Source organism: Dreissena polymorpha, chromosome 9 (genome assembly GCF_020536995.1).
Source record: "Dreissena polymorpha isolate Duluth1 chromosome 9, UMN_Dpol_1.0, whole genome shotgun sequence".
Classification (NCBI taxonomy): Eukaryota; Metazoa; Mollusca; class Bivalvia; order Myida; family Dreissenidae; genus Dreissena; species Dreissena polymorpha.
The window spans coordinates 11317953-11330146 of NC_068363.1; the positions used below are offsets into that span (position 1 = coordinate 11317953).

A 12194-nucleotide genomic window follows, 5' to 3' on the forward strand; every position below is an offset into this window, starting at 1 on the left:
TGACGGTGTGACATAATAAGACTGTATTTAGACAAGTCAACATCACATTTGGAAAAGATAGAATGACGGTGTGACATAATAAGACTGTATTTAGACAAGTTAGCACCACATTCAGACAAGATAACAATGCGTTTAGACATAATACGACAGTGTTTTGACAAGACAACAACAGATATGGACAAGATATCACGACGGTTTGACATAATAAGACACCTTCTAAAGAAGACAGAAAGAAATGTAACAACGTAAGACAGCTATATCGTTCCATATACATGTGTTCAAAATATTCCTGTCGATAACGTGGTACTGTTCGACAGGCAATATGAGCCGTCGGAGCCGCCAGAGCCGTCGGAGTTACTTTAATTCGAAGTATCATGTACCACGTGACTATTAACCATATAAAGGACTTACTTAGTACGGATTGTGACTAGGGACATTATTGCATTTTGTTAAATTTACATCATGTTAATTTGTTAACGGAATATTAAAATATACTTAACTAAATAAACTAATAAAATTACTTGTTTCATATTTAACAATAAATTAATTAATCCAATGTGGTGAAACTAAATTACAGTCCACACAAAATATAATTATTTATCACTGTCTGAACTCATTTAAATAAAATAAAACATGTACTAAGTGTAACAAAACGCACATATAATGTAGAAATACTAAACATCAAGAAACATACGTTTTCATGCAGCAAATAAATTAGTCACAGATGCCATGGTTGATCTGTTTAGTATCCGTATTTGTTCTTTTAACGAACAATTTGACCTTGCATGTACTTAACGTACGTTCATAATGAATGTCCGACAAATACATCATACGGCGAGGTTAAATGCCTTACCTTCACATGGATCATTCGAAAGGGATATGTTATCGATTGCAGCAGTAACTGCTTTTGCTCTGAATGTGATATTCAGCTGTGACGTCGCATAACCACAGGCATCGACGCAGCGGTCCTTCCAAGCCGATCGACGGGGATGAAAGGTTGATGGCAGATCAGTTCGTTCGTCGTTTACACTGACTAGTAGTCTTCCTGGTTGTACTACAATAGAGTCAAATTTATTGTATTGAATGTTTGAAACTGACATATGTTCAAGAATCACTTCCCGGAACTGACTTAATGGAACACTTACCATTATAATGTGGTATATTTTACAACTTAAATATTAACATCATAACTAGTTCTGATTATTCATACTGAAATTAAACAACTGGATCAAAGTCAGCATAAGAACCACACAACTTTCTTAAAAACGATATATTTGTAAATCATGTGTGCAACTCCAACTAACATTTAGTTTTAATGAGTTTAATGCTCCATTTAATGGCCCTATTCAGAAAGTAGCCTTGTCATTAAACTGGCAGGTACATAATTTTCGTGAACCTCAATTCAAAGAGTGTTTATATAAAAAAATAAATGATTTCATGCAATTAACTGCAATAGCATAACATATGCAGTTGCAAACAAATACAGTGTGTAATGTAAAGTTGATGTATTGATAAAAGTCAAAGTCTACGTAAGCAATGGTTACCATGAGAATTTACGGCACTCAAACTTTACATGTACTTCAAACGAATCGCTCGACTAATGAACATGTGCATCGAAAGAGATGCATAACTAGAGGAACAACATTGTTAACAATCGTTTATTATGTACATGTATCTGACAAATATAAGCAACTAATTCCATTTCAAACAGTGTCCCACCATTGTGAACAAACCTTTATTCATTTCGTCCATGTAACTGGAGGAGTTCATACTGAGGTACGAAAATCGCAAGAAACAGTTTGCAGTGTTTTGCACACTTCCCAGCGACAAGTCTGTAAAGTCCATGCTACCAAAGCTAATATTAAAAGGCGCCTCTGCCGTCATGTAATGGTCTGTAAATTGCAAATAACCATGGATTCATAGTACGGTATCGTCACTTCTATCAAGATTTAAAAACATTTTATCAATATCAACGGCCTAAAATAGCAACATAAGAATTAAATATATTATTAGTACAACTGGTGTTATATTTTTAACGGCTGGAATAATATACAGGCACAGGACAGTCGCTCGTATTTTTCTGTCCAAGTCTATGTAATAATCAATGCAAAATAGTTCAAGCAAATATGTTTCAATTCAGCAAATACGAACACATTATCGATACCTTTAAAAGAAAGAGAATGTTTATAATCTGAAAACATATACATCAATGCTTTATTAAAAAGTTGTCCAATTTTGTCTTCAACGACAATATAATAAAATTACCAGATCTTAGTTCCCCTGATGTGTGTTTCCATTTGTATTCATAGTTGCATCCATGTCCGCCGTCTGTCACGGTGTAGTCACAGAAATCGTGTTCGAAAGAACAGTTCTTTTTTTCCAATGTAGCTAAAATAAAGTTATATTTAACGTTTAAAGAGTTATATGATAATAACAATACAAATAATAAAGGAAATTTACAGTTTAATACGTAGATAATGTGTTCAATAGAATTGCGTCGATTTGTGTTTATTTAATTGTCAATTGAATATCACACCATATCATAAATGGGTTTTACTTCTTATACCAATACAAAATTAAATGTTCAAATTAAAGTGTAAACCAGGGGGTACAAAATATCGCATGCAACTTTACTTTGACATAGAGGATATTTGTTGGATTAGATGAAATATCGATTTTAATTCACAAGTGATCACAAAAAATGACATTTTCATTTTTCTATATTCACAAGTGAAATAAAAATCATATTCCACCAAATCCAACATTTTTTATTTTATGCTTAAAAATAAAAAATATTATTGTATTTTGCCATTCCGGACAATATAATTCCCCGTTGGGCGCCCCCATGTATTTTAAAAGGAAGCGCGTCTGTATGTTTTCATAAACATCAATGAAGAGTAGTCCCCCTTGCTAACACTGCCTTGAATGGGGGGTCACAATGGGAAAACTAAAGATAGTTCCGGTAAAAAATGAAAATTATCTATAATTTTCACTGTTATCTTTCACTGTTTGAAACAGTGAAATATCAGTTTTAATTCACTGATATTTCTCTTTTAACCATCGTTAAGCATAAAATAATAATTTTAATTGAATAAAAAATAACAATGAACAAAACTACCTTTGCAGTGACCAGCATACATCTGGAAATCGTAAACGACGACATTTGAAGAACCCGGTGTTACAAAGGCTGTCACTCCGATCCGATACATGCCAATGAAGTCCGCTGGGACATCCACACAATACTGGTATTCATCCTGGGACGTTGTGGTCACTTTACCGAGCACAGTTGTATGCTCGGTTACCATATTTTCAGCCCATATCTTCAAATAAAGTATTCAACAAATACATCTTAATGGAGAAAATATAGCAAACACAATTAACAAAGATTCAAAGTATAGACATCCTTATCAAAAAATAAAATAAGCAGGAAATACAGTGGTGCAAACGATGGCATGTTTATTAAAATGTTATCTCTTACTAATCTACGTTCATCGCAAAATATCCTTCCAAATTAAGACACCGAAAATCTACTTATATATAGGAAATATGCACTAATATACTTTTGTGCCGAAATTAACATTTAAGTTGGTTGTACATGTGTAAAGTTCTATCACTATAGGAACAAGGCTTTTCGAGTATGGCATGAGTTCATAAATGTGTTTTTGTATAATTTCCATAACTCCTCTAATATTGAAAACAAATGAATTAAAACACAAGTTAAAATATTTTATTAAGTAAAAAAGTCTGCGTATGCTAAACAAACGCAACAAAATTCGTCTATGTTAAATTGTACATGAACATGATTCATATAATACGTTTCATCTCTTTAGCTGTTTGACGTTTTATAAACAATCTGAAGGTCGTACAAATGGATGAAGCGAAAATGGCAGATATATTTCCCGCTCTGGAAAATTGGGCCTTGAAGCATGTGCGCAAAAAAACGTTCAGCTTTCTTATTTGTTAAGGAAGTCTCTTAGTGAAAGACAAGTGTAGGCGGAACGTGTCGTCCGTGATTAGCCTATGCGGACTGCACAAACTTATCTGGGGCGAAACTTTACGCATGTATGTATGCATTACGCCCTGTTTACCCAGAGCGAGACATACAGCTGCTTGGACTTCTGGTTTCACTGTGTCAACATAATTATCTACTTCGAAATAGATTATGAACATTATTTTTTTACAATTGAATTGATGAATAATGATATACCTGAAGCATTTCTGAGCCTGTCTTGCGATATTTAAACAGAAACTTGTAGGGAACACCTGTATGGTCAAACTCCGGTGATGATACGGTGGCCCAGGTTTCTGAAATGGAAAGTGCCATTTAAAGTATAGATGTTTCATGTATTATTAAATACGTGCACGTCAATACAATACATGTTAATATGACAATTCAGAAGTTCTTGCGTTTATGTTGAACACTAAATGAGAAACTTAGGCAATATATATATATATAAATTTGAACTTACATATAAGTACATTTTGTTGAACATGTGTTTCTAAATGGCTGATAGACACAAAAAAATCGGACATATTTGCACTTAAAAATGCTCTCCAAATTGCGTCGTTTCGAATTTGTTGATAATTTCGAAATAGAAATTTCCTTCCAATGAGTTACTAAGTCTTTACAACGAAGAAGCTTTCTCTTACTCACTACTTAGTTGTTAATACAAGTTAGCTATGTCGTTAACATGACCTTCTCATTCGTATTAAATAACCTTGATAAGTAGTTTCCAAAGTCATCATCGACTTATTAAGATATTCCCACAAGCAGGTAATGTAGATCCCATTACTAATTGGTTACGGGAAATTGATACTACTAAGTTTTGCAAGTAACTAGTCGTGAAAAACACATGAATAAACAAGGGCTGTTTGTAAAACACGTATGCCACCCAAATGGGCTGTCAGTTGTAGTGTCAGCCATTGTTTGAATAGGTTAAGGCATGATTGGGAATTTAAAGAAGAATTGCTCGCGTGACTCATGGAGTTGCTAATGTATCCATGAGATTTCCTGATCATAACCCTAAGCATTCGTGAGTTATCATCCGGAAACCATTTTACTGTTTCAAGTCACTGTGACCTTGACCTTTGACCTAGAGTACTGAACATCTATAGGGGTTATCTGTAAGTCATGAGCAATTTCCCTATGAACTTTGCTGATCCCTGGCTTAAGCGTTCTTGAGTTATCATCCGGAAACCATTTTACTGTTTCGAGTCACTTTGACCTTGACCTTTGACCTAGTGACCTGAACATCAAAAGGGATCATCTGCCAGTCATGATCAATGCACCTATGAACTTTCATGATCCTAGGCCTAAGCGTTCTTGAGTTATTATCCGGAAACCATTTGGTTGACGGACCGACCGACGGACCGACCGACGGACCGACGGACCGAAAGACCGACGGACCGACCGAACGACCGACATGTGCAAATCAATATACCTCCTATAATTCGAAGGGGGGCATACAAACCAACGCATGTCATATCTGCTTGGATGCAAACCCACAATTACAACATTCCGGCATACAAAGGCTAGCAAGTAAACTGTAGACTTAAAGTTAATTTCTTGTACTTCGCATAAGTTGTATTCCAAGTCACCAAAATTAGAAATATAATGATATGTTTTAAAGTATAAGAGTACGAATATAAAGATTTAATGTGATTTGACGTTTTCAACATAATTGTTGACGCTACGTGTTTTCGAAGACATATCAACTTAATTGAATAATTTGGAAGATTACCATCGATGGAATTTTACTGCAAAACTAAAGATAAAGTAAGCAGAGGTTTTCCGACAATTCTATAAGGAAAATTATCACGTTATATTTTTTTACATGGTACAATTAAAGAACAGGCCGATAATACATGTTGATGTAATATAATTAAGACAACCTTACTTAATTCCTGTCATATTGATACAATCAATAAAGCAAGTGCAAAAAACAGCAAGTTTAAAACATAATGTGTTAACTATAAAATAAACAACGTGCGATAGACGACAGACTTAAGAGGGTAACTAAGTAAAACAAGAAATCAGCCATTGGGTGAGATAAAAAAGTTAATAAACTCTTACCAGTATACTGAGTAGTTGTCAGGTAAAAGTGCGGTTGATTTATGTTCCAAATAATGTTGTCTGGAACGAAAACAAATATTACATTTTTATTAAGACACATGCTGTATTTGTTTTCAAAGATGCTTACATAAACTGCTTAATGAGGAATTGTTAGTGCACATAAATTCCCCTGTACATGGTTAAATAAAGTAATAATCTTAATATTTGTATATTTGATAGTGATAAAATAGGAATTACAATGTGAATAATGCAGAAATCTTTAGTATTGATGCACTGAATATTCAATTTGTCATTTAACAGATATATATCAATTCTTTACTAGTAACATGCAGGCAGGAGACAAAAAATCCTCAAGTAAAACACGACCCAACATACTAATTCCGGAGGACAGTCCTTTCAGCTTTGATATGTTGAAGCAATAAGTACGTGTATGATTATATCTACTAAACAAGAGGCTTACTTTTTGTTCCATAACACGCCAAGTATGCATAGTCGTAACTGTTACAGCCCCCAGTATTAAACAGGCCAGCGTGACGACAGTTGTACAGCGTATTTTCCGTTGACGTGCAAAACAGATTCGTTACAATGAACGATGAATTTCCACTTTGGCCATAACCAGGATAATTGTTACTTGGATCGGAGCTAATGATAAAAAAAGAAATATGTTACACATAGGTTTTGTGAAAGATTTTAACGACGGATTTTCTTGTGTGATAATTTTTTTTACTGTTTATTCTTTGCTAATTGTTATGACTATAAGCGAATTACTTTTTAAAATGAAAGTCCAACTCTCATTCAATTGCATTTGTTAAATTAAAAAAGTGCACTTCAAAGTATTTCTATCAATATTATGAAATAACAATAAAATAAACATGTCTAAACTCAAAACATCAATCCATCGGGGTAACGATACAATGTGTACATTCGACAGCACATGCGACACATTTGTGCCAATTTATACAATCTATACTCGACATGTATAAGGCAAAACCCGAAACTGCCCACAAATACATATAAATTCTTAAGCGATTCCTAAAGCTAGACCGTTGTTCTGTCGGTGTCTTATAAAACATAACATCACTAGGTCTGGAGTGTGTTGAACTGTTCGAAGTTGGTTATGTATAATAGATATTAATAAAGTGTTTATGTTTTTCATGGAATATGCTTTATTGACCTCGTCCATAGATCGTTGCAGGTTTGAGGTGACAATGTTCTTTACCTTGCAGAGATATGTGTAAGTTGTACGTTCATGTGTTAAAAGCATTTGTTCGTGATAGTAAATTGCATTAAACAATTCTATATGAGATTAGATTTACTATGCAACAATGACTTGATAATTGATATGAATCGGACTATACCGTAAACTGTATAGTAAGATATATATCAGACATGTAACACGTATTTAGTAAGGACACCAGTTGGGATACTCACAATCCCAGCCAGCGACATGCAACTGTAGCATCGTAACTGTCCCAGCTATCGTCGCATACTCCGTACCACCTGCCCTGGTAGAAAAGCTCAAGAAGACCAGAGTACGAGCTCAAACCTCCGATTCGAATACCTCGGGATTCATCCGTGCTTCCTTTTAGGGGAGAAGATACTTGAAAACCTGGTAAATGGTATGAAGCGAGTATTACAATAAACAAGTTATTGATGACTAACAGCTATATAGATTTTTCCATGTACCCAACATCAATATCAAGTGTTTTATTAATTTATCGTTTAGTTCAATCAGTAGTGGTGAAAATAAAACTAAAAAAAAAATTAAACCGATTCGTATTAAAATGAAATGTAAATCACTAAGAACAAACACTTATTTAGAAAGTTAAACTGATAAGTTATTTTAACACACATTTTTGATTAAATCATATTTGTTTATATTTATTTCTTATGAGATTAGAATTAATATTTTCCTTCATCTGTCCATTTAAAATTATACAAAAGTGAAACGTAAACATTGAATCAAACAAAGGCAGACCCATAATTGAAAGAAACAATAAAACCAAAGCAGATATGCAAGCAGAATCAAAGTAAGAAATCAAATAAGGTTCTTACCGTTACCGGAAAATTGCCATGCAACTAAATTGCTCATTTGAGTCATATTCCAACCACAACTGTCCTCAAAACGGTTACATGAAATAAGATCTAGAAAAGATGTCAAACACACTTTGAATAAAAATAAACAAATAATAGGTGCATAGCAAAATATGTGTTAGTTTAACAAATGGACCATTTTTAAGACATTGTATTAACATTCTGAGATTGAAAAAGGACAATTAGTGTTATTGATAATAACACCATATGCCACTTGTTCATGATTGGGTAAATTGATTCACCGCGAATATGCTGTTGTTTATGATTTTACTAAAAAAAATCTACACAAAATTGTCATAAAAATCAGGCCAACACAATATTTCAGTTAGGTAATCGTCAAACTGTAGCTTAGTAATTTAGTATGAAAAGCAATGCAATGTATTAGTAATTTGATATTGATCCCACATCCAACAAAACGCTAATCAAAAGTCAAGGCAAAACGACATAAATACGTTGGAAGAATCTATGCCTTAGTGAGCTTACTGTCAGATTTATCTTCACTCTTAAATTATTAATCACGAAGTAAACCTTCATAATTCTCACATTAGACTATCATATAAAAATGTTTTATATTCAACATTAAACAAGTCTGATCTCTTTATACAATTTAAGAAAAAAAAGCTTTGCATACGAGGACAATGCTCCGCAAGCTTCACATTGTCGATCCCGACATCAGACGTGAGTTGGGAGCCGTGGACCGCTACAAAACGTATCTCAATATCAAGGGTTGAGGCGACAAGTGAGGACAATTCCATGCACTCAGTTACCCATGTGTTAGCCCTGCTAGAAAGGTGAGTGTACGTTTCCAGTGTGGAGTGAAAGGCACCATTTAGATGCAACATCACCTGCAAAGCAATTACAATGCTTAACGATCCACAAACACTCCAAATCAGCGAATTTTTCGTAAAATAAAGTTAACCAATTAAACCATCAGTATTACGAATAGCTATACCCAATATTTCAATGGCAGACGTCGTCTCTTAACATTGATTTAACGAGATAAAAAATCCCCGTTTTAATATATCACATGTTAATTTCCCACGACGATATACGAACAGATACAAGCGAACGCGAGATTGACTTTCAGTATCGTTCTCATGAATAATCATTATTTTATTAATGAGCGGAGCTCAAGGAGAGAACCTGCTGAGTAAGAAAAATCGATAGCGTGCAAAAACGAAAATGTATGTGGGGCAATGCTTAACTGAATAGAACTGCGTGAAGGAAAGAATGGGGGTTTACCACGATTTTTAAGTTGCCCGTTATATATTATAATAGCACGCGGACCTAATAGAAATTACAGGCAAGTGCGCTTCAAATTATGCTCATTTATGCAATATATATTCTTTACACTTCATGCACAGCAGACTTGGCAATATAACAAATCACAAGTAAAGTCTAGATGAAGAAAGAAGACGAATCATGTCATCATATGTCTATCATAAACGTAATGAATGGCTTATAGAAAGTCAATGCAAAGCAGTGAGGGTTTAACCCTCATTAAAGGAATGCAAACCTAAACCTTATTGATTTCCCAAAAATGCGATTGTAAATAAACAGTAACCTCACTATATTTTAATCAAAAAGAAATTGTTAAATATTAAACGGGGCCACATAATATCAACGCTATGTCGAACAATGAAATATAATTAATCCACTTTTTGTTTTGTTTTGTAAAGATTTGAAGACGAAACATAATCTAGTACTTGCCAAAATATAGTGGGAACAAGAGTTATCTAAATTGAATCATTTGAGAAAACATGGTGTTAATTGCAAGAATCAGCTAACCTACCCATACGAAAATCAAATATTTTGCAGAAAGATTGAGACAATTTACCATAAAGTGGTAAAGCCATTGATTGCGCTCCTTGTCGAGGAAATTATACTTCAATACGTGTTGGGAAAATTATAGGACACCTTTTGTTTATGCAAAATAAATTTAAGTATCCGTTGAGAAAAATTAATTGCGCCGCAGGTTTAAAAAAAAATATATTTAAATATTTGTCGGAAAAATATAATACAATTTTTGTTAGGGAAATAGCAAAATAAAGAACATTTCATATCCAGAGTCGCACCTTTAGTTCTCCATCAAAATGTGCTTCAAAATAATAGTCAAACGTCAGAGCTCTTAAGTCTCCTATGCTCGGAAGACTAAAGATCATCACAGCCTCATCACCTTGGAATCCGAAAGACGAATCAGCCAGCATGTAGTATCCTTTGATAAACAAAAAAAGTCAACAATACTAGTTTGTTCACAGGGCCTTAGTGTTGCTCAACTACCGGTTAAATAATATTTTAGTGTTTCTTTAACACTGTCCATGATGCTTATCCGTACAAGTGAACAGTGCGATGTTCAGTATAATGTTTTTGTATTGTGAACATAAATATAATCACATGCATTATGTAAGCGCTTCTTAATTCGTATAACAACTAACACAATTAATTCAATTTATGATTGGTGAGTTCTTTTTATGAAAAAAATCACAACAAATAAGGAAGTCTGAAGTAAGTAATGTTCTGATAAAATAAACACCATGTATTTTGTTTCCAAGTAACACTTTCAAAGATAAGCCATTTAGTTAACCACATGCCTTCTCCTGTGATTTTGTTCAGATATGGGGCTCCGTTGGTCCAGATCCAGTTAAACTGCAAGTTGTTACGGTCGCAGTTGGAGCAAACTACCTCCATGCCGCATGCATTTGTTTTGTTGAAATCGCAGGGACCATCCAGTAAAGATTCTGAAGTGAGACATGTCAGATATACTCATTAGTTTTGCCCATTCCTTTGTTCAATGTCAATTGTATTTCATTGCATCTAATCATAAACTAAGATTATGAGCATCGACGACTTCAATACACATATAAAGATAAATTGTGTTATTAATTTAAAGTTGGACCTAAATAGTGTTATTTCCCTCTTAAAAAACAGAAGGTTATTGTTGTTTAACGCTAGTTTTATTTGTTATTACAAATACAATGAAGTTTGTTCAATATTTAGATTGTGTTTTATTTTTGCCAAGTGTTTGCTTTTTGTGACAAGTCTTGACATCATATGATTCTGTAGGTCTTGAAGTTTTGAGTGAATTTATATAAACAATATTTTATTATACGGTAAATATTATATATTTTATAATCAAGTTCTTCGCTTTACTACATAAAATGTAAAAGTGTATACAAACTCCCAAAAATGATTAAGCACACCATGCTGTCAATAAATCAACTAAGGTCATGACATAACCAACCGATTTTATGATTTATCCATATTTGAAAGTATAATTTATTTATAGTTCATTTACTTTTTCATTAATATTACAAAACTAAATTCATGATTAACGATTACAATATAATAGTAAATTAAATCAATTGAAGACCAACTTTCACATAGATTTATTGCCACCTCAATGTTTTATGAATGATTCTAGGTGAAGTTTGCGATTTGGAGCTCCTTTAAATCGGTAAAGCCCTAAAAGCTTTATATTGACCGTTCCAATGCACTGTCCCTACTTGTATTCATGAGTATGTGTTTGTTTAAGTGTTGCCTTGTATGTTTGTTTCTTATCTCAATAATTGACAATGTTTCGCAAGGAATAAAGAAACGCGTGTTATAACAAGGTTTCTCTTCTTCTGTGTGTATATTATTATCTTTTTAAAACCTCAGCAATACCACACAGTGCAGTTACCATGACATCGTCCGGCTTGCACATTTACGGTATCAATGGCAACAAGGTGGGATTCAGAATTCATATTCGGTCCTAGTTTAGCCTCAAACACAAGACTATCTGCAATTAAATAGGCATTTAAAAGATAGAACACCAGGAATGCAGAATGAATATAATATCCTACAATTTTAGGCGTAAAAAATGATTTTTATAATAATAAGACAACAAACGCCAAGATACGGCAAATATATAAACAGTGTAGACTTGACTTTATTATGGTATTAAACTACAAATTTGCAAAATATAGTATTTATTGTAATGTTTCTCTATTTTTCCTGCATGATCTTCGGACGAGAGGTTACTTCATAA

At 33.5% G+C, this 12194-nt stretch overlaps 1 protein-coding gene across 1 annotated transcript in view; it reads right to left on the reverse strand.

Annotated features, from left to right (window-relative positions):
• The window catches only part of LOC127844785 (uncharacterized), a 73362-nt gene that overhangs the window by 52182 nt on the left and 8986 nt on the right, over window positions 1-12194 (reverse strand). The window contains exons 6-18 of the mRNA XM_052375245.1: window positions 11847-11945; window positions 10759-10905; window positions 10243-10382; window positions 8799-9012; window positions 8129-8218; window positions 7505-7655; window positions 6534-6715; window positions 6074-6133; window positions 4208-4305; window positions 3119-3320; window positions 2266-2388; window positions 1734-1892; window positions 854-1054 (exon numbers count right to left, since the gene is read on the reverse strand). Coding sequence (XP_052231205.1) covers window positions 854-1054; window positions 1734-1892; window positions 2266-2388; window positions 3119-3320; window positions 4208-4305; window positions 6074-6133; window positions 6534-6715; window positions 7505-7655; window positions 8129-8218; window positions 8799-9012; window positions 10243-10382; window positions 10759-10905; window positions 11847-11945 — 1866 coding nt within the window. The remainder of the gene's footprint in view (window positions 1-853; window positions 1055-1733; window positions 1893-2265; window positions 2389-3118; window positions 3321-4207; window positions 4306-6073; window positions 6134-6533; window positions 6716-7504; window positions 7656-8128; window positions 8219-8798; window positions 9013-10242; window positions 10383-10758; window positions 10906-11846; window positions 11946-12194) is intronic.